Source organism: Juglans microcarpa x Juglans regia, chromosome 4D (genome assembly GCF_004785595.1).
Source record: "Juglans microcarpa x Juglans regia isolate MS1-56 chromosome 4D, Jm3101_v1.0, whole genome shotgun sequence".
NCBI lineage: Eukaryota > Viridiplantae > Streptophyta > Magnoliopsida > Fagales > Juglandaceae > Juglans > Juglans microcarpa x Juglans regia.
In genome coordinates, this window is record NC_054600.1 from 23,802,486 (window position 1) to 23,825,516 (window position 23,031).

Here is a 23,031-nt window from a genome sequence, read left to right on the forward strand (position 1 = left end):
GAACGGGGGCGGGATGCAGGACCCCTAACGTAAACTTATGTAATTGGTAATGATCAATTTTAAGAGAAAAAATATATAATATTTTCGTAAATTTAATTCTATTTACAAGTGGATTAGAATTTTAGAGTTATTGTTTGGAAAGACTCATAGCACTCCCAATGGCTCTTGTAAAATATATTTTTTTTAAAATATAAAGAAAAATAGTTAAAAGTCTCTTCTATTGGATCATATATTCTATTTCTATTTTACATTTAGCTACAGTAAACTCTCTACATGTAGAGGTAACTATTCATTCATCTAAATAATTTCTTATTATTTCTCTCTCATTTCATCTTCTTTCATTTTTTTTTTTCCATTTTAACCATTTTATCACTTTTGCACAAGCTCCACTCTCTTATCTCTCATCTACTCTCCAGCACTCCATTTATAGTCCCTTTGACTTTTATACATGTAGAAATTTTGATATTGTTAATAATAAAGACAAGTATTTTTTTATCGTTTTACTTTTTTTTTTAAGTAATTTAAAATATTATATTATACATAAAGAAATATTACAAATATTATGATGTATAGAGAATTATTTAAAATATATGTTGTGTAGAGAATATAATACTTGAAATAAATAAAAAAGATTAAAAAGTATAATATTTAAATAATATAAAGAAAAAATAGATAAGTTGATGTATGACGTATTGTAAAAATCAGTATGTAAAATAGAAAAAATAAATTTTGATAATATATTTTAAAGGATACGATAAAGAAGTCATTGAGAGTACTCTTAGAACGTTAGCTATATATAAAACATTTAATACACAAATATAAAATGAATGTAGTAAAATATATATTATATGTTTATTTTGCTTTTAATTCTTTAGGACTTAAGAGTATTTCCATCCTCTTCCATAAATTCTTTCCTAAATTTTAGTTAAAAAGAACATTTCCTATAATTTTATCCTAAATTTTACACATATTCAAAAAAATTATACATCTCATTCCCTATCATTTCTCTATTCTATTAAAATAATATTCTTCTATTATTTCTTTATTACTTTTTTCTCTCACTTCTATTTATAAACTTAATTAATCAATATTTTTTCTTATGTTTTGAACTATTACTCTAGTGAATATTTTAAATAAAAATTTAAATTATTTTTTACGGGTATGATAATATTTTTAAAATTAATTTCTTTATATTTTAGTAATTATTTAAATTATTTTTAAAATTATTATTTAAAACTATAATAAATATAAGTATGAGAGAAAGTGTAGATGATTAGAAAAAGAATTTATTTTATTTATTAGAATAAAATATTGATAAAAGATAATTTAGGGGATGAATAGTGATTCATTATATCTGAGGAACTACTGTTCATCCCCTAAATCAAAATCTTAAAATAGGAAATAGGATATGAGGGGATTTTTCAGCTTTTTCCTAAATTCTTCTCTATAATTTAGGGATACAGTGAAATAGGGAATGGGATGAGAATGCTCTAAATTCTAGGGATCCTATTCCAATATAGATTATCTATCATTGTTAGGTTATTCTATAATTAAACCCCTTGGATTTCAATAATGTTTATAAATTATGATACCATTACTACACATAATTATCACGCTTATAACACAAAATGTTGAATCTCAACCAGTTAGATTGAGAGTTTTAATTACAACTTGGGAACTTTATGTTATAGGATGTCTTCAGATTATAAAAGTATTTTGTCGTAGATTTTGTCAAATATCTACATGATAAACTCTTTAATCAATAAATTCCATAAAAGTTTGATATTGAGATATGACCCATAAACAGATAAAAATAATATTTATAGTCCTAAATGTGCAAGCCTCCAACACTTATTTTGAAAAAAATAGGTAAATCTATGATCCCCACGAAAAAATTATTTTTTTAATAGTAGACTCTATTTATTTCGAATTGAGTGCGCGATATTTACACATCCTATAACAGATTTCCTCGTTGATTCTATCAAAACCTCATAATCCTTGACATTATCAAGACATTTGAAGTTAGGAGATTACTAATTATATCATTTAAGATAATAACTTATTCATAATTTTTGCAAAAAAAAGAGTCTCGTTGTCCATATTTTTAACAATTCAAAACAATCTAGAAAAAGCATCAATGGACAAACCATTACATACTGTTTTAAAGGGTGTGATTATTTTCGCAAGAAATAGTATTATTCATTCATATTTTTATCACTTATAATCATGCATATTGGTGTGCATAATTTAAATAAATTTTATTTAAATAATTTATATACGAACTTATCTAAAATAATTATATCAATAAATGTTACTGTTAACAAGTAATTATTGTATCATATAATTTTGTGAGAAAACAAGAACATCGCGTCATATACTTCAATAATACCTCATAATTTTTCTAAAAAATAATAATAATACATCATAGCTTGTCTAAAAAAAAAAAATAATAATACTTCGTAGCTTTCAACGACGAATAAAAAATGTAACACAGTAAAAAACAAAATTCATTTTCCTCATTCAAAAAGTTTAAGCCATGCCAAAATGATAATAAAAAAATAGTAATATTTTTTTATAGGAAAAAAATAGTAGTGTTATATAGTCTTAGAATGTTTAAATTTTATGCATTTTTTTTTATAAAAATAAAATTTATCATTAAAAATAATTTTTAGCCCTATTTTGATAGTGAGATGAGATGAGATTGTTTTAAATAAAAATTAAAAGTTGAATAAAATATTACTAGAATGTTATTTTTTAATATTATTATTGGTTTGAAATTTGAAAAAGTTGAATTGTTTATTATATTTTGTATGAGAATTTAAAAAAATTTTAATGATGAGATGAGATGATTTCTTAATCTAAACGGGAACTTCATATAAGTCACAAATTTATATTTTTTTCAAATAGAGCGCAACCACAACTTCTATTATAATTTCTTAAAGGAAAAATCACAACCATGGCTATTCAAAATCATTAAAAGAAAAAACCCTAAATGCCTCCTCCGCCCTCTCTCTCATAAAAATTAAGGGCTTCAGATTTGATTTTCACTCGAGACCCAATCTCCTTCTTTTATTCATCCACCTTGTCTATTAATGTTTATTTTGTTTAGTTTTATTTTGCTTTCTTTAAAGTTGAAAAAGACGAATTTATAGTTTTTTAGCAACTCTCGATAGACATGTGCAGGACAAGCAGATTCACAGGTCGAAAATTGTTTTGAGGAAAGTTGTAGTTTTGTGAAAATCACTATGTGTGGTTTTAACGCATTGTCCACATCTGCACGTGGCCTTTACGCGCCATCCCTTCTGGCCAAAGTTTTAAAAATCATATCATACCAGTCGGTACGGTCGAAATATATCTTATCGAAACAATAACCGGCATGGAGGAGGTCTGCATTTCATACCAAGTCAAATACCGGCCATTTCGGATGGTACCGACCGGTTTCCAATGTTTCGACCAGTATTTGAATTTTGGCTGATATGTAAAATCCAATAACGTGAATCGTGATATCAATAGATGACAATTTTGTAAATAAGCTTATTGACAAAGGCTTTCTGTAAAGATGAAATCAAAATGAGGGGTTTTTTCTTTTTAATATTTTTCAAAACCTCAACTACTCATACCGTCTCTCTCTCTCCCCCGTACTATTTCTATTAAGGAAAGAGATGTTTTGCTTTTTTATTTTTTCAAATTACATTCACATTTCAGAATCTATATGGGTCATTAAATTTAAAATACTATATGAGTCATTAAAAATACGCTAGATTGGTAGTTGTAACTTGCTATTTAATTGAATTGATTATATTGATGTGAACTGTCAAGCATATTGTAACTTGGTAGTTGATTGAATTGATTCTATCAAAATTATTGAAAACTTGTATTGAAAAGTATTATTAAGTTTTTTCTTATATTGTTATTATTTTGGAATATAGTTTATATATATATATAATTTATTTATATATAGACTATTCTGAAATGGTATCCGAAATGATATCGATACTAAAATATTTCATTCTAATGCCTTGACCGAAACGGTATTCAAAACATTACTTCTGGCAGCTCTTCTTGACACACGCATCAAATCACCGGACTCGCCACTACCAGACCTTTTAGATTTGACTTTTGTGGTTGAAAAGAGACAAGTATGTTTCCTTCACGAGCCATCATAGATTCCGAAACTTGCTGGAGTTAGTCCAAATTGTAATCATTCATTTTTCGTATCTATCTTATTGTTTTCATTTTTAGTTTTCTTATTGTTAATTAAAATAAAAAAAGAGTTCATCTATTTGATGTTTGTTTCTAGATGTCGAGTCGTCTTTTTCTATGAAGAGTGAGATTGAGGCCCCGTTTGGATGTTGAGCTGAATTGCTATGAGTTAAGTTCTTTATGAATAGTACTGAGTTGAGATGGAAAAGTGAGTTTTGTGACACCCACTTAAGATGAGTTTAGATGTGTTTAGATGTTAAGATGAGTTTAGATGTATTTATGAGAAGTTGAAAAAAGTTATGAGTTTTGCTTTTAAAGTGGTGTTGAGTTGAAAAAGGTTGTGGGTCCCGCGTATAAAGAGGTGTTGAGATGAAAAAGGTTGTGGGTCTTACGTGTAAAGAGGGTTTGAGTTGAAATGAGTTTAATGATTTGAGAGTTGAGTGTTTGGATGTTAGACTTAGCTTAATTCAACTAAACTTAACTCAGTCCAGTCCAAATTCCAAATGGGGCCTGAGTCTCTCTTTAGGCAGAGAGTGTTGTCTCTTAAACGTTTTTCTGTAGAGAGTATCAACGATAATGAAGACCAAACTAGTCACAAAAGAAAATAATGTACTCTGATGGAGCTCCAAATACATTATTTTGGTTTATGATGTCATGTTTGATATGAGGATATCTCAGAATGTATCCGGTCATAGATGTAACTTTATCTGGTAAATGAATGATGACAATTTCACTTAAAAAAAAAGAAATGATATTTACAGTCATGGAGTGCGCAATCCCTTTGAAAAAAATGAGTAAATACTGGACCTATAGGAAAAAAACTAATTTTTTAATAGTAAATCTCACTCTTTTTCAAAAAGATTATGCGGCGCTTATGTATTCCACGATTATATCTAGAATTATTCTAAAAAAAAATCAAAAGCAGTTACGGACATATTTGCCCTTCTTTGGCATGATCAATGATGTCTTCCCCTCTTCTTGAGTTTCTGTTATCACGTGATTTATTTTATAATTATTATTACAACAATGCTACAGGCAACCGTCGCCCGCAACCATTAGGGAATCGGTTGACGTGACCGATATATTTAAAAAAAAATATCACAGAATAGAAGAAACGGGAAGGAGAGAGGGAAAATCAAATTTCAGAAAGAGAGGGAAAATCGCATTCGCATCTGGGTTTGGTACGGAGGAACTAGGAAGATTCAAACTTGCATAAAGTTAAAGCTTAACCTAGTAGATCAGGAACCCCCAATGTTAGACATGCATCAAGCACTCAATTCTCATACAGTCTAATAAAAACCCAATTGCCGTACCGATAGTGAGTCCTAAAGTCCATTATTGTTGTTGGGTCTGGCACCAGTTTTCACTTTCTAATCTTGGTTCTGATGGAAATGCTTTTGACGACGATTGGCTGCCATGGAATTGCTGCTCTCACCCACTTCGAGTTCAAGCCTATATATCTCTTCATCAATCTCCTCCTTCACTACTTTTTCCATTTGAATAAATTCTAATGTCTTCTGAGATGATGATATAAACTCATGTGACTGCGGCGCTGTGGTTGGTAGCACAACTGAGGGAAGCTTGGAGAGAAAGGCTTCAAGGCTGCTCATGGAATGTGTTATTTTCAAAGGCTGGTTGTATTGGTGATCATAGAATTCAGTTGGGGATGCAAGAGCAATGCCTTGGAACTACCATGCTTCTAGGATGCCGTATCCATCCACCTTGAAGGGGAATGTGAAGGAGGATGGATGGGGTAAAATAACGCCTGGGATGCTTTCAATGTAGCTGAATTTCTTTCTCAGTGAAACAACGTAGCTTAGGTCTTCAATCACCTTGTATACCAAGAACAAAAAAGAAAAGAAAAGAAAAACAGAAGGAACGAGTTTGAAGGACATTATTAGATTGACTTGTTAAAGTCTTAAAACTAAGTGTGTGTGTGTGTGTGAGAGAGAGAGAGAGAGAGCCTTGTGAACGGCTCTTAATTGAACAGCACCTTCTCTAATTGCAATCAGAGCTATGGTCTGAAAGCAATTGATTAATTGAATTAAACCAAGATTATAAGTAGGTCTAGCTAAAAATTTTGGAGGTTAGTTTTAAATGGAATACCTTTAAACTAGACTTGAAATTTGCTTCCCATGTCCGAGGTTTTTGAAAAACAAAAACATTGAGTTAGAAGAGACATAAAGATCCAAAAGATCAGAGGAGATGAATCTGATGAAGATGTAGATCAGTTTCAAAGCAGATGGAGATGGAGAAGATCAAAGGAGGAAGGATACGTAGAGATCAAAAGGAGAAGGAGAAGGGAAAGGGGAAGGAGGGAGAGAAAAGCTTCATGGGAGATCAACTCTGCGGCTGGGAAAAGCTACGGGGAGACCAAACTGAAACGAATCGCATCATTATTTCAAATGAAGTGGTCCGTTTCATTAAGCCGCCAAGTAGGACACGGTTACGCACTGGTTCCCCAAGCTAGTTGCATTCAACATTTTTGTTATTATTAATATTATAGCCAACATCGTAGAGTTTTTTTGACAAACTCGACGGCAGCTCTGTATTATAAATTTATGGGAAGGAAAATGGACATAACCACTTTTTACAATTTTTAATAACTATATTTTAAATAAAAGATATTTTTGTAAAGGAAGTTATAAAACTAATATTATTTTATATAAAATACATTCATTTTAAAACATAATTATATAAAATATTATAAAAGGGCTGTACATATATCATTACTTATTATAAGAAATGCTAATAAGTCTTTCAACTATAGGTTGAAAGTTATCATTAATATATTTTATTTTATTTTATTATTATGATTATTTTACATATTTAAATAAATTATTACTAGTGCATTTATATATTTTTATAATAATTAAAAAAAATAAAAACAAAAACCAAGATATACTAAGGGGAGATTTGGATAGTGATTTAAGATGAGATGAAAATTGAAAGTTGAATAAAATATTATCATAATATAATTTTTTAATATAATTTTTGTTTTGAAATTTGAAAATTTTGAATTGTTTATTATATTTTGTTTGAAATTTTAGAAAAGTTGTAATGATTATATGAGATGAGATAAGATAAAATGAATTAAGAGTATTTTTAAATCCAAACAAGGCCTAGGTATATTGGAAAGGAAAAACTCTATAGGCAGTCGATTTTGTGTACTCTTTGGCGCACGAATCCACCTGGCGTGTAGGGGAAAAACCATTGTTTTAAATACCGTACCGTACCGATCGGTACAGGTGGCATATGCCGTGCCGACCACTGGTTTGGTACAGGTATTACATATATTTCGTATCGGCCTAAATACCGACTATATCAGCCGATATTTCAACCTGTACCAGCCGATATTTGTATTGTGAAGGCAATCTATAAAAGAGCCACTTTACTACACTACAACTTCTACAAAATATGCATTAGTAAATTTTAAAACTACATAGTTTTTAATATTAGTGATATTTATAAATCTAAATTTATAATTTAGATATAAAAATATATTTTTTGATCACTTTTAAACTTATGAATAATTTTTAGATATAGTGAACTGTAACCTATTATTAAAGTGGGCTCTTAATCAATTCCTAGTCCATTATTAGGAGAGAGAGGGGGGACCACCATCAAAATAAGAGATTAAATTCCAAAATACACCCGATTTTTTCCCATGAACTAGGAATAATTACCATCAAAATACCAGAGCAAAAAATGTTGAGAAGAATAAGGGTATTTTGCATCAGATTTATCAGAAATTGAAACGAAAAAAAAAAGAAGGAAAATTCTACTAGTTGTGGAGAGGATCTGGGCAACTGGGTTTTATTCTCCTCGAATTGGTTGTCATTTCTGCCATTGAAATACTTTCAAACTAGATCCTCGTTTTTGCTCTTCTTAATCATTCCGCCGCCATGGCTGCTGACCTTCATGATCTTTGCTATTCCATTCGCAGAAGCTAGGAAAAAAAAAAACATTGCCTGGAGAGATCGAAGACCCACATGCACATATAAAAGCTATCAGAAAATTAGTTCAACTCCACAGCTCAAAACGCAAGCTTTACTTATTGAAAGGAAATCCACCTAGCTTGCTTGTTGCAATTTTGGCAGGTCCTCTATCAGGTTCTTTCCTCCCGTCTTCTTCTTCTTCTTTTATTATTTTATTATTTTCTTTTTATTTTTTTAATAACAACCACGTCAGCAGTGAAGTACGCATTCCATCGACAAAGTCACATGTAATGTACGTAGCATTGTTGATTTGAAAGAGGACACTTGCGCTAAGTGAGGGGCTGAGTAGCACCCTTGTGTCATTGCCGCTGGAAAAATCGTGAAGGTTAAAAAATGGAAAATGCTCGGATGATTTTGAAATGTGCTCTTAAAATTGTCCTTAGTATATATTATTTAAAAAAAAAAAAAATTACCACCAGTAAATTTGTGTGTTTTTTTAATATTAAAAAACAAATCAAAATACACCAAAGATTCTCTTAGGAACATATTTAAAAAGACATCCTAGCATCATCCTAAAAACATATATTGCTGCAACTTGTATGTTTATATTTCTACAATTATTAAGGTTGCGTTTAGATGTTGAAGTGAGTTGAGTTGAGATGATAAAATATTGTTAGAATATTATTTTTTAATATTATTATTATTTTGAGATTTGAAAAAGTTGAATTTTTTATTATATTTTGTGTTAAAATTTGAAAAAATTGTAATGATAAGTTGAGATAAATTGAAAGGAATTAAGTATCCAAACGAAGCCTAAGTCGTGAAACTGTTGAAAAGACAGCATATGTACCTGAGGGATGAGAATTGAGATATTAAAGCACTGTATTTTATGATAAAAAAAAAAATTATATTTCCATTTATGTACTATTTCTCTCGATATAATATATGCGCTCCGAATTTAATTTAATAAAAATAATTTTACTTTTAAATTCATCTTCTAAATCAGATTTTGTAATAGAAAAGAGGGAACTGTGAAATGTGTATATACCTTTCACTCCGCATTATCTTATAAATAGAATAATTATTTTTAGAATACTCCTTATTTGAGAGAGAGAGCATATGTTATCAAGCTGCAAAGTAATTGAATGTGAAATTAAGATTATAGCTTAAAATAAAAGAAAAATTAACTCATCATAGAGGTAAAGTATCACTCTTGTAATTACATTCTTTTCAAAATCTCTTGAAATAAAACTAATTATTCATTAAATTCTAATAATGATTTTTCCAAACCAATAATTAGTCATTTATGGAGGCATTATATCCCACTGTTTTACTCGAAAATGGAACTATTGCCCAAAGTTGAAAGGCCAATTTCGCCATTTGATTCATCCCTATGCGACAAGGACAAAAACAAAAAACAGAGAGAAAGAGGGAAAATAGCAAGAAAGTCATGTTCTCGCTTGGTTGCTTGGATAAATCAATTCAGGTTAATTTAATTTTAAATTAAATTTAACATCTAAATATTTTTAAATTATTAAATTCATTTCAATTTAAAATCTACTTATATATGAGATTCATAATTTTTTTTAATTTAATGCATTTTTATACATTACATCCACAATCTTTTCTAATTTTTCATAAATATTATTAAATTTATCTTAATATTTAAATACATTTAAACTTATTTTAAATAGACAACACATAACTCAATCTACCTAATCAACTCAACTCAGCTTTCAAACGCATTCTAATTTCTAACTGTGTAGTCTAACCTGGTTTTCTCTCTCTAAATCATCGGACATTATCCCCTAAACCCCCCACAAAATACTGTCTTAGTTCCGGATAAATTGAGCACACGAAATCTCTTCTGATCGTACATCACTATCCTTTTGATCCCTGAAGTTAGTGTAATTTATGGTGATGGCCAACTCGGGTGGCTTCGCAGTGACCCGGACCCACGTTTCGGACCGGTTCTACAACCCTCCGCCGGTTCGGAGACAGCACCAGTTGCTGTTGCAGCAGCAGCAGTTGCAGAGGGCGGTGAAGTCGGAGTCCAGAGTGGACTCGAGCGACCCGGATATCCTGACTGACTCGGAAGAGTCGACATTGTCCAGGCCCAACTCTACATGCTCGTCATCTTCCCCGAGAAACACCGACTTGACCAATTTGGATCGGCTTATGGAATCGTTCACTCCCGTTGTCCCTGCTCTGTTGCTCTCCGAGGTAGTTTACAACTTTATGCGTCTGTTTCTATGCTAAGAAAGTGAAAGAATTCAGTTATTTGAGATTCCAAATTAACAATTTTTTTGTTGGGTATATCACTTATCTTGTATGTGCTTCTTCAAAGATTTTTTATTTGGCGTTCTGAAAAATATAAAATTTCAGTTCTGCTAAGTCAAATATTTAGTTTAAGACTCGGGCTTAAATAGTTAAGGTAGTAAAGTATTAAGAATTGAAATTGTTAGTTGCATACCGTGGCCTACATTTGTCATAGATTAGCCGACCTGTAGGTTTTGCAATACAATACATTTGGTCGATTGCGCAAGCAATAAATTCAGCTACATTTGGATATTGAGATGAGTTGAGTTGAATTGTGAATAGTAGTATTTTGGATCCCATTGAGATGGGTTTAACTTTTTTAGGTTGAGATGAGTTTAACTTTTTAGGTTAAAATGTATGAAGTAAGTTGAGATGAATTTAACTTTTTTACGGAAAGTTGAAAAAGTAGTGAGTCTCATTAATGATTGGTTTGAGATGAGTTGAGTTTGGTTCAACAATCAAATGCTTTGAAGCTAATCTAGTATTTCGTTCTGTTTCGGTGTCTAATAGACGAAAAATCTGACCTCATTTGGTTTAGAGACGGCCTACTAGTTATCTCAAGTAGTTTTTAGTGCTGATTTGTTGTTGTTGTTGTTGTTTTTTTTTTTTTTTTTTTTTTTTTTTTTTGAAAACGGGAGCTGGGAGCCTTTGGGGGTTGGTCTGGGTGGGGGTTCCACCACTAGTGAAAGTTTTTATTGGATTTGATTTACATTGGCTTCATTGAGAAAACAAAGTGAAACAAACCATCACGGTCACCATAATTGTAATTATGCTTTACTTCTTTCTTTGATTAGATACCTTTTAGGATTATATTTCTTTTTTCCTTGTGTTTCTTGATAAAATTTTAAAAGCTAAGTCAACTAGCTGAGTTCGTCTGTTTTTGTTGGGGCTTTTGTTTCTTAGGTTGTAAATAAAGGAAGATCTAAGATGTACAGTAGTTTTAAGTACAAAAGATATTCTGTGGTTTCTCAGCAACTACCCTCATTGTATGTTCTAATTGTCAACTTTTTGAGTCCACAGACAAGAGCGAGGGGATGGAGAGCTTGTGAAGCTGATGGACACCCATTTTTTAGTCTTGGTGATCTTTGGGAATCATTCAGAGAGTGGAGTGTGTATGGAGTGGGAGTGCCGCTATTATTGAATGGCAACGACTCTGTCAAGCAGTATTATGTTCCATTTTTGTCGGGCATACAATTGTACATAGATCCACATAGGCTGAGGTGAGCTTTTATTCATTGTCTTTGCCTATGTTAATTAGCCCTTGATTAAATTCCTGCTCTCTCCACCTGTCTCTATACACATATTGCTGCTTGTCCACTTCTAACAAAAGTTGCTCCGCTTCCCTTACAGTTGCTTTAATTGATATTATTGTTGCTGAGCACTCTGTAAGTTTGTGTTGATCTCAAATATTGTCGCTACCAACTACCAAGCCACTTCCTTATGCTTAACCAGCCTATATTGTGTTAACTTGGCCACTTAGGGTAGGCTTCCTCCTGATATTGGGATATCGATTACAGTTTGAAGAGCGACCATATGGACAATCCATAATTGCTAAAGGAGCCATTATCTTGTTCTGGCATGTTGTTTCTTATCTCCGTTTTAGTTGATTTGATCCACTGAATAGTTTTTTCTAATAGGGAAAAGTGTAGGAGGAGGCAACCAGAGATGGCCTCCCTACCTAGGCATGACCATTGTAGCATCCTACTCACTGGGAGCTGGACAGAAGGGGCCTAGACGGCAGGAAGTCGCAGACACTTCCCAAAGTCGAGTTTGAGTATAGCCTAGATCCCATTTCCATTATGGAATTCAATGAATCCTTTGACGGCTAATACTAATGGTCTAAGGGGAGTCCATATTCAGATTTGAACTTTTGACCTAGTATATGAAAAATCACATGGGAGTAACCCAAGGGTCATTGAGCCACCATCCTTGGTGGTCACTTGACATACATAATTAGTAAAGTGATAAAAACACTATTAGTTTATTGTTTTTGTTGCTTTTTGCCCTGGTGATTTTGTTGCATGTTGAAGTATATTCTGAGTAACGGACTCTTCTTTCAAAATAGCTAAATGAAAACCAGGAATACCTCATTCATTTTTTTTTTTTCTTGGCACCTCATTCATCCTTAAAAAGGTTCATTTTTTTTTTGATAAGGACCGTGACAGTAATATTAACCTTAGTATGAACTTATAATATAGGAACTATCAGAAAAAGTATGATTAAATTGTATGGAAGATTGGAAGCAATTGATAAGCTCCTCCTCAGAGACTAGCTAGTTTTACTTAAACCTATATCTGAAAATTGGACTGGGGCTGTTCGCAATGGACTGATATCATGTGAGGACCAACCAGTGGACAAGATCTTGCAGTTAGAGCTACCTGTCCGCATTCTTTGTGGTTAAATGTTCTGTTCATGGGACTAGGGGTTAGGTTCTTTTACTTTTGTGATCAGTCATGTACATTCTAAGTCTTTCTTTTTTGTAGTTCTAACGCTTGCTTATTCATATGTATCGATTATTTGAGCCTTTAGTTATTTGGCTCTTGGAGGGCTAATCCTGTACTTATTTGTTTATTTTTACCTTCATAGCTTCGGAATTTAGCAATTGCATATATAGATATTATTCTCTGTGGGAATGATGAGCTAGCACACCTTTTTTTAGCTACTGCATACTGGATTAACATGAATATTTTCAAAAATTTTCTAGTTTCCTTGATATGCTAGTTCAGAATGCAATAAATATCATTATTCATGTCTGTGTTAGGCCTCATAAACATCTGGGAAATTATTGTTTGATAATATTGATACCTGCAGTGTATTTCTATTTGTATGCCAGTACTTGTTGCTATATGCTTCATATAGAAGTAATTAGTATTTATCTTGGTAAATGAGAGTTGTAAGATGTGTGGACAATATCTTGTGGATGTTTATTTAGACGTTTTACCAGGAGGCCTGGTGAGGACAGTGATGCTGAGTCTCTCTTTGTGCTGGCAGCAGTGACTGTGAGGCAGAAAGGCAATCTAAAAATGTTGTTGATGGAGCTTGGGGTAAGCATAATCTCATCTCCTTAAACTCTCAGAGAATGAGGAAGCTAACATTGAGAGATAAACCTGCCAATAGTTCATCCAATGATAAACCAGAGGTTTACAGCTCACCCAAGCTTCCTGTATTTGAATATTTTGAACAAGAACAACCGCACCATCGCCAACCTTTATATGATAAAGTAAGTCCATTTTATTTGAGATTCATGTATTGGGCTTTTTAGTCATCCATTTTCTTTGTCCCGACATGGGTGCTTGTTGGATCTTACTTTGCCCCTGTCCCCACCCCTACCCACAGGTTTCAAATCTGGCATCTCAATTTCCAGAGCTGCAGTTGTACAGGAGTTATGATCTTTTGCCTGCAAGTTGGGTTTCTGTGGCTTGGTATGTTCTTTTTCCTACAAATTTAATTGCAAGAATTTGGCATCGTGATTGAGTCGTTTAGTATACCTACTTAATGAATTTAAATGTGGATCCAGGTATCCGATATATAGAATACCTGTAGGTCCAACACTGCAAAATCTGGATGCATCTTTTCTAACCTTCCATTCCTTATCGACACACTCCAGAAGTATCTCTCTTTCTCTCTATATATGAATGTCAGTTGTGTTATGATTTTTTGGCTAATCCATATCTAACAGGTGCAGGCAAAAATCAATCAAAGTTTCATGCTTCAAGTGGCAGGAAGGTCGATGGGAATGAGCCATCATCAAAGATTTCCCTGCCCCTTTTTGGCCTTGCTTCATATAAGTTGAGAGGTTCAATTTTTACTCCTAGTGGAGCCAATGAATGTCAGCAAGCAAGCTCTCTATTGCAGGCTGCTGACATTTGGCTCCAGCAGTTGCAGGTTAATCTTCCTGATTTCCAGTTCTTTGTTTCCCACAGCTCACAATGGAGATGACGGGGGGCTTGACTTCAAATGTTCTTCCATATGGGCATAGAAGTTCAAGTTGTATTGCCGGAATGAGATGTGATAGAATATAAATGCCTTAAAAAAAGGATCCTAAGTAGCGGCTTGATTTTCAGTGCTGTCATCCTTAGAACAATGTAAGTTTCTCCTCAGAAGCAGAACAGTCCATAAGAGGTTGGAAGAGAAAAAAGACAGAGACGCACTAGTCACTTGAAGTGAGCAAAACGAACTTGGTCATGCAACTAGATTTTGTTCAAAGTCTGCAGGTGCACAAAGGGCTGGTTAGACAGCTGTTTATTGTATTTGAGCAGGGCATGAGAACTGGGATGCGAACAACACTGTAATCAGATTGCCTCACTTGTTTTTTGTTGGGTTTGGGGACTGGGGAGAGAGAGGTGGGGCGCATGACTAAATAGTATCCAGTATATTGTGGTTCACTGATCCCATCACTGATTTTTGGACCAACATTTGCCAATATTGATGGAACTTTCGGAAATCTAATACTCTGTCGTTTATAACCCATGCCAGTACACAGCTTTCCAAATGTCTGCATTAAGATTTAGAGCTAGTTTGGATACAGAAACCATTTCACCTCATCTTATCTCATCATTACAATTTTCTCAAATTTCTATATAAAATATAATAAACAATTTAATTTTTTTCAAATTTCAAAATAATAATAATATTAAAAAATAATATTTTATTCAACTTATCTAAAATCGTCTCGTCTCGTCTTATCTCATTATCCAAACGAGTCCGACATACCCCAATCTAGTATTATTAAGTATAAAAATAAAATATGGTGAGTGACAAAGAAAAGAGAGAGATAGGATGGAAGAAAAGAAAAAGAAGCATATTGGTAGAATCCCTCGACTTCTAATGATATATTTTTTATAATGCAATTAATTCACTCATATTTAAAAAAAAAAAAAAAAGTAGCTTTTTTATCAGTTTGAATTTTGTCATTTTTATTTTTATTCATTAATATATTATATTATAATTAGTTTTTGTTATTTAAGCGAGTAATTTATAGAGATATTTAAAATATGGTATATTAATTGATGCAATTAAGAATGATAAAATTAATGATGAAAAGTATGATTGCTTTTTTAAAAAAAATTATGGTAACCAGTAATCTAAGTTGGGCCGATATTAATGGAGACCTATCCGGATCCAAACCTAAATCAAGCCCATGAATTTGAGCCCAAGGATACTGGACTTTTACAGTTTCCTTGACGGTTGACACTATTATTTTCAGACTTGCGGTCTAAGTTGGATCTTATAATTCCACGATGCGGGCTGTTCTACCAAAGTCCTCGATGCTGATTGGACTGTCAGACGCTCCCGTAACAGATAAATTCTAGCCCTATAAAAGTTCGGCTAACCCTATGGAGGTTAGATGTTGAAATCGGGTTTAGCGTAGTGTTCCAGCAGCGATGCAGCTTCAACCCTGTCCTGGAAAACCCTATCCCTAAACTTTCAGAATCGCATTTGGACCTGTCCCTGATCTTCCCTGTCGACACCAAGGTCAAGGTGATTCGCCAATCTTTTAGTGCGGGTTTCTCCTTATCATCACTACCAATAGCATTTCGCTTTATCTGCCTGAATTTATTTATCATCCTCGAGTTCATTTGGTTTCGTTGTATGTCATCTACTCTGTTCAATCTGTGATATTCATTCGCGTTATCTGTTATTTTCGCCTTCTGCGTATCTGTAATTTGGTTCTGCAATGTCCATTTATGTAAAAAAGAAGAAGAAGAAGAAAGAAACCTTATACATTTGTTTATTTAATTGATTCATGGAAATGTACAGTTTTTTCCCTTTTGATACTAATGGAAAGAATTTATATGAAGAGAGCCTTTGAGCGGTTGTGATTTTTTTTTATATGTTATTAGTTTAAGCCGAGAGCAAGAGATAATTTTTGTGGTTAGGAAGCCTTGCTGGTTTTATTTTTGTATATTGAAGAGTAAACCGTCAATATTAGGCGTGGCATGAAGCAAGAATGCAGTAACTTAAGTGATGAAAGGGTCTCAAGCCTTGAGGGATGTTTGGATAAGACATGGAAAACAAATGATTTCAGTCTGCTATCCATATCATTTCTAGGAATTCTCCGTGAAATTGGGGGACTTGCTACGAGTTCTGGAACTGGCCTCCAATACCTTTCTGATGCGAGCTCTTCTAAGTAGCATAAATTTTAAAAATATTATGGAAGAGATGCATGGTTTTATGAATGAAATGTGAGCAATGTGGATCTCTTGGTACAATAGGCTCTTAGAAATTTATACTGATGCCTTTTCTTGTATTGTAGAAGTATGGGTATCCGAGCTCGAAATGCTAGTGATCGCTTGAGGACAATTTGGACCCCTGAAATGGATCGGTATTTCATTGACCTCATGCTAGAGCAGGTTGGCAAAGGAAATAGATTTGATGATCATTTATTCAGCAAAAGAGCATGGAAGCATATGACGTCATTGTTCAATGCAAGATTTAAATTTCAGTATGAAAAAGATGTTCTGAAAAATCGTCACAAAACACTGAGGAATCTGTACAAGGCTGTAAAGAATCTCCTTGACCAGAAGGGTTTTAGTTGGGATGAAAAGCGTCGAATGGTGACAGCTGATAACAATATCTGGGACGATTATATCAAGGTGCGGTATTTAATTCTTTGATATGTTCTCTGTGCTTGTTATGTATGTATTTCTGGAGTCTTTACAGTCTTTACTTACAGGTACACCCAGATGCTCGTTCATTCAGAATCAAAAGCATTCCATATTACAGTGATTTATGCACGATATACGGAAATGCAACCTCTGAACAAAAAGGTGACTAATCTAGCCTTGATCCTACTTTGCAAATAAATATCAGGATCCAGAACAGCTGACTTCTTGAGTGGTCTATAATCTGCTGCTACATTGATGATGGATTAAACAGGTAACAATGTGCCAGAATTAACATTACCTACCTGTGAGAATGGAACAAACTCAGCCACACAGCCAACAGATGCTAGCGAAGTAGCTGCAGTGACTCTTCCTGAAATCCTGATTGATGAAGATTATGGAATCTCTATATCAGAAAAAGTAGATGATGATCCACTACCTTTGCCAAATATAAGTGCAACCACAATGGGTAGCCGGTCCAGGACTTACTGGCAGCCACCGATGGACCGTTATTTTATCGACCTTATGCTAGATCAAGTGCAGAAAGGAAACCGGGTTGATGGTGTATTCAGCAAACAAGCATGGATGGAGATGATTGCATCTTTTAATACTAAATTTGGCTTTGACTATGGTATGGATATTCTAAAGAATCGCTATAAAACTTTGCGAAGGCAATATAATGTCATTAAAAACCTTCTTGACTTAGATGGTTTTGCATGGGATGATACACGGCAAATGGTGATTGCCGATGACTATGTCTGGCAAGATTATATCAAGGTAATAAACTGCTCTCATGTGGCTTTTTCTTAAACATGGAACCAACTTGTCTTAGTATGAATTGATCATTTTGTCAATATTGCTTTACCTTATATACAACAAAGTTGAGTTTGAAATGAACTTCATATGACATTTAGGATTAAGTCCAATATCATAAGTCAATATCTGAAAATAGTTTTGTTTCATCCTTGAAAGAACGAATTTGATGAATAATTTTTGTACCATGGATCTGTCCAACTACTCCAATGACAGGGGAAACAAGTCAAGAATTTCATCATTTGTTGACATTGAAAAGAATAGCCCCCGAATATAGTTTTAATAATGCCTTACTTTTGGTATGATATCATGTAGGCACATACCGATGCACGACAATTCATGACTCGACCAGTGCCATACTATAAAGATTTGTGTGTGATATGTGATCCAAATGCTGACGAAAAAGACTGCTTTCTGGGTTTAGAGCTGCAAAATGAAGTTGACCAACTCAAGATAGGAAGAGTGTCAAATACTTCTCAATCTCCAGCTACATCTGTTTCCAGCGAAGACCAAGTTGGTGATGAGCAGGAATCCACACATACAGACCAGAAGAACAACAAGCGTCAATTGGAAAACTGGTCAGATTCCGGTCAATTTAAAAAGTCCTGCCACAGAGATGAGAGCATGGTTAGTGCTCTTCGTGAAATGGCTAGTGCGGTTTCTTCTCTATCAGATAAGAAGAAAGATGATGAGATCTCAAACTCCATCCCTATAGAGAATGTGATTGAAGCAGTTCAAGCTTTACCAGACATGGATGAAGATTTTATATTGGATGCCTGTGATTTCCTTGAGGACGAAAAGAAGGCAAAAACTTTTCTAGCATTGGATGTTAAATTACGAAAAAAATGGTTAGTGAGGAAACTTCGCCCTCAGCTACAGGAGTAGGATTTCTGGAAGTTCTTTTGTAATGTATTTTGCCAAATCATGAGAATACGCGAATTTTGTTAGTGACTAGACTGGCAATTTTCTTAGTCATGGTCATCATAAAGTAGAAACTCTCAGCAAAAGAACAAATGGATATAAACAGAACCACTTTTCAAACACCATAGCCGTCTTGTTCTTGGTGGCAATACAGTACATCTGCGTCTGAATTCTTCGAAGACTACTGCAATAGGGATCGTGTGTTCTTGCACGTCTAAAGACTACTGCAATAGACATCAAAAGGTTTCATGGACTGAACTCAGGGGAGCTACTAGTGTCACCTCTGAATTCTACGTGTTTTGCACGTCTAAAGTAAAAACAACATCACAGACGAAGATGAATTGGATTATGAAAAGCTGACCTAATTGCAATTGAAGCTTCGAATTAGTTAAAGGTACCCCAGGAAGCACCAAAATATTCCCAAACAGAGGAAGTGGATCAGGTGGGATAGGTTAGAGTTTTTGGTTTTTGGTCTGTTCTCTTAGACAGACGAAATAGAAAGATTGGAATGATGTATAGGTGAACCTCGAATGTTTCATAGTTCTTCAAGTTTTGTACAATCCCAAGGGGTTGGCCCAAGCGGTGAACGCTTTGGTTTTGGGGTATCACTCTATTCAAGGTCCAAGGTTCAATACTTTATGAGTGCAAACAATCTTTTGGAACCACACCTCCCTGTGAAAAATCAATGATTTAACCAGTTTCGTATAAGGAAATTTTTGAAAGTATGGTGCACAGGACCGAGGTTTACTGTATGTACTCACGGTTTTCCTCAACAAAAGTACGAGATGTTCAAAAAATAAATAAATCGTATCTTGAAAAGAAAAAGGTGGGAGAGGTTTGTTTTCAAAACTCATGGCCACAAGATACTGTAAGACAATTATACCTAAACCGAGTAGCAGGAATTTCACTGTAAATATTTTCACTAGCACTTAAAACTTTGAGATACGTGAAACGAGAGTCTGGGTCCATGCGGGCCTTGCTAATTACATTTGACTAACAACGTGCATTACATTGAATTCCCTATGTCTAACTTGGCTCTTTCTATCAAAGGTACCAGAATATTCAACAAACAGCATGGATGATAACCATCTCTCTTAAAATTAGGGAAACTGGCAGCAAACACTATATTGTATCCCATTCATAAGCTGTCATCAAAGATGGTGGACAAGAACAGGCCCCGTACAAACTCGCATCTCCTTGCCTTCTCCTCTTTTTCCTTGTCTGATAAAGGAACTTGAAAATTTCTGCAACCATAATAGCATCATTAGTTTTTTGTACAGTACAGGAAGACCTGTTAGTTAGAAACAGTTACACGTTTTAGCAAACATCATCCATAGATGCTGCAACGGCATTAACGAATTTAATGTGAAATAAGGAAGCAGTGAAAAATATTGCACTCACATGTCAATCCAGAAAAGTAAACAGTAGGTCATTTGTGAGTACACTTGGAATCTTACAAAGTAGCGCAATTATGACTTCATACCGGGCGCGCACACACACACACAAACGCAATAATGTAGGTCATTCGTGAGTACACTCGCAATCTTACAAAGTAACACAATTATGACTTCATTCTGGGCTGAGACACACACGCGTGCGTATAAAGCATGTTTAATTCTTTTTTTTGTGTATAAACCATGTTTAATTCTTGAAGGCTTTCTGCTGTAGGCTTCCATTAAATATCATTCAAATTGCATCGTTGCATTTGAAATTAACAACCAAATGCAATTGCATAATTGCATTAAAAAAATGCATGCAACCAGTCAATAAGTGGTGGGATTATGACCTTACTAACCTTGACTCATCAGAATTTTCATCTTCCATGCTTACTTCAGTTGAAGAATCAGGCTGCACACTTTCAGACTTGACAGCAGCAGGCCCATTGTAAAGAAATGACAGCAACGAATCAGGTGCCATCTTAGAGGTAGAAACCACAGGGGATGACCCGGCAAGAAGAGATTGGAAATGTCCATTCTGAAATTCCTTTCTTGAAGAAGAAAGAGTTGAATAAGACTCACCTTTACAGAGCTTCAACTTGTGCCAATTGTAATCTCAAGTCAAGGAAACCAGACAATAATTTTAACTTTCATCCCAGCATATTAACAAATATGAAATAGGAGATAAGCAGTTCAAAATTTTAGAGAAGGAAAATGATGAGAAAACACTCTGTAATATAAAGAATGGCTGGTAAATCTAGAAAGGCTTGATCGGTAGATGAATTCTGAAGTTGAATAAGAAAATAAAGGATATCTTAAAAAAGTTCCCATGCTGTGTTGTTATGTGCCCAACCATATTCATACCCACTTTTGTAGCACAAACAGGACATACCTGCAAAAAAGTAATGCTGATTATAAACATGTGAAATTTGTCAAGCATAAGTGGAGTTCAGAAAGACTATTGAGAAAGCTTCTCATTTTTGCTCAAAACCACTATTTTATAAGTTATCCATACGCTGCAACTGCTAAGAAGTGAACTATCAATAGATTTCACAGTCATATTTACGTTGATTAATCCATTCCTGAGAAATACTAAACATATAGAACTGCACCAATATTACAGAGAAATATCATTGTGTAAATACATAAGTTTGTCATTTTGAGATTTATAAGTAAATACGAAGCAGACACACGCGCAAAAAATAAAAGAGATTTATGAGATAATACATTATGACATGTCTAGGTTGACTCCTCTTAGGGAAGTTGAGCACTAAGCCTTACTGTTTCTTCTTTCTGCTATAGAAGAACTGAGGGTCATATTAAGGCAAAGGTCTAATGATACCAGTATTAGGGGATGGCATTTTCAACAGTAGGAATAATTTTTAGTAAATTCATGAGTACAAGAGCTAACAGTGACAACATACAGTCATGACATATCTGCAAGAGCTACAGTCTAATATAGCTCAAGTCAATAAGACTCACATTTGTTGGTCAGAAATGATTCTAGATCTTTGAGTGGCAAGCAAAATTAAGGAAACTTCTGAGATATAAGGCGCCACCAACTGCTTTATGGAAGCAAAGGTGCAGTGAAGAAATGACATTCCCATAGTATAAGCAACATAAGGATAATATATGCCTTAGTGAGGAGCTTGGGGTTTGGACTAAAGGTCAACTTGAATAAGCTTTCTCTCAATTTATTTAAACATGTTCAATGTAGATTTGAGTTTGCAAGCATCTGATGCAGCCTGAAAAAGCATGTGCAGAGGAAGAATGATGAAAATACCATGGCCTGCAAAGTTCACAAAGCATCAAACCTAAACTGCAATAATAGATTCATAGAACTAGACTTCGTATAGTTGGGACATATCACTTTGCTCAGTTAGTGAAATAAATCTGGATAGACATGGCTTCTCAGTTAAAAACCAGCATGGCTTCTCGGTTACTCGAGTGCTCAATCCATAGGCAAAAGTACAAAATACAAACAAGAGTAATATCAACAATAAGAGATTGTTTCATCCTGTATCTGAAACAGCAAAGGCATAATGAAGAATAAAAGAAAGAAAAGAAAGTTTCTTGAAATAATTAGCATGAGAATGCGTTTGCCACACTCCCAATTTACAACAACAAAATTAGATAAGAAGTACGTACCCCATAATTTGCTTCTATAGGATGCTCCTCGTCAATATGGCAGCACAACCCAACCAAATCAAAATCCTCTGGACAAAATGGGCACGGATATTCTGCTTTTAAATCATCGTCCGCTTCAACCTCCTCCCAATCAATACAAAGATCTGCTTCAACACCCAACACAATTAGCCCACCAGTTTTTAGCACAATCAAAATCCCACACCAAAAAGAAGAAATAAAAACGGGAAAAGAAAAATCAAAGATGGAAACTTTAAAGCTGAACAAGAGTTGAGACTTACTAGTTGATCGGTAGGCCCTTGAAGAAGTAGAAAAACCAAAGCTCCAAGCATCATCCTCCATAGAATTTCACTCTAGAAAAACTTGGAAAAATGTTCAGCTGGTGCTTGAATCAGGTGACAAGAATTGTTGGTTTTGCAGAGAGAATAGAATATCAAGCTCCTCTAAGCGCTATTTATCGGGTGTTTCTTATTAAGCAGGTTCGGACCAAGTGAAATACCCAGGAAGATTACCAAAAGGACTTTCGGGATTGTAGGTGTGGTGTTGCTTGGATTGGATTCTTAGCATGCACGAATTCCTACTCACAAATAGACCTCCGACTCTCCCTTATTCTCGTAAACTACCCTCAACGACCATAGAACGGTGATTCCG

The 23,031-nt window shown here is 34.1% G+C and overlaps 3 protein-coding genes and 1 long non-coding RNA gene across 14 annotated transcripts; 3 read left to right on the top strand and 1 right to left on the bottom strand.

Moving 5' to 3' along the window:
- The first annotated feature begins 3,873 nt into the window (after positions 1-3,873).
- LOC121260441 lies at positions 3,874-22,424 on the top strand. Its single transcript, XR_005939718.1, has 3 exons — positions 3,874-3,884; positions 4,339-4,343; positions 22,292-22,424. It is a non-coding gene; the product is annotated as an uncharacterized LOC121260441 (long non-coding RNA).
- Positions 9,964-14,909, top strand: LOC121260440. Of its 6 annotated transcripts, none has more exons than XM_041162321.1 (5): positions 9,964-10,364; positions 13,452-13,767; positions 13,798-13,882; positions 13,978-14,069; positions 14,140-14,909. In XM_041162321.1, the coding sequence occupies exons 2-5, from the start codon at positions 13,746-13,748 to the stop codon at positions 14,397-14,399; spliced, it is 459 nt and encodes a 152-aa protein (XP_041018255.1). In that variant the 5' UTR covers positions 9,964-10,364; positions 13,452-13,745; the 3' UTR covers positions 14,400-14,909. The 6 variants fall into 6 exon arrangements, with proteins under 6 accessions (XP_041018255.1, XP_041018256.1, XP_041018254.1 ...); XM_041162322.1 differs by lacking the exon at positions 13,978-14,069 and having other exon boundaries at positions 9,965-10,364; positions 13,452-13,680; positions 13,825-13,882; positions 14,140-14,256; positions 14,384-14,909; XM_041162320.1 differs by lacking the exon at positions 13,978-14,069 and having other exon boundaries at positions 9,966-10,364; positions 13,393-13,680; positions 13,825-13,882.
- LOC121260437 (L10-interacting MYB domain-containing protein) lies at positions 15,785-18,921 on the top strand. Of its 4 annotated transcripts, none has more exons than XM_041162307.1 (5): positions 15,785-15,941; positions 16,717-17,056; positions 17,137-17,230; positions 17,340-17,842; positions 18,194-18,921. In XM_041162307.1, exons 2-5 carry the CDS (start codon positions 16,721-16,723, stop codon positions 18,761-18,763), a joined length of 1,503 nt encoding a protein of 500 aa, XP_041018241.1. In that variant the 5' UTR covers positions 15,785-15,941; positions 16,717-16,720; the 3' UTR covers positions 18,764-18,921. The 4 variants fall into 4 exon arrangements, with proteins under 4 accessions (XP_041018241.1, XP_041018243.1, XP_041018242.1 ...); XM_041162309.1 differs by having other exon boundaries at positions 15,796-15,941; positions 16,720-17,056; XM_041162308.1 differs by having other exon boundaries at positions 15,933-16,050.
- LOC121260439 (protein DEHYDRATION-INDUCED 19 homolog 4-like) lies at positions 19,702-22,993 on the bottom strand. 3 transcript variants are annotated; one of them, XM_041162314.1, is made up of 5 exons: positions 22,662-22,993; positions 22,384-22,529; positions 21,050-21,127; positions 20,586-20,845; positions 19,702-20,043 (listed from the first exon to the last, which is right to left on the bottom strand). In XM_041162314.1, the coding sequence occupies exons 1-5, from the start codon at positions 22,720-22,722 to the stop codon at positions 19,938-19,940; spliced, it is 651 nt and encodes a 216-aa protein (XP_041018248.1). In that variant the 5' UTR covers positions 22,723-22,993; the 3' UTR covers positions 19,702-19,937. The 3 variants fall into 3 exon arrangements, with proteins under 3 accessions (XP_041018248.1, XP_041018249.1, XP_041018250.1); XM_041162315.1 differs by having other exon boundaries at positions 22,384-22,526; positions 22,662-22,986; XM_041162316.1 differs by having other exon boundaries at positions 20,595-20,845; positions 22,662-22,986.
- Positions 22,994-23,031: the final 38 nt, after the last annotated feature.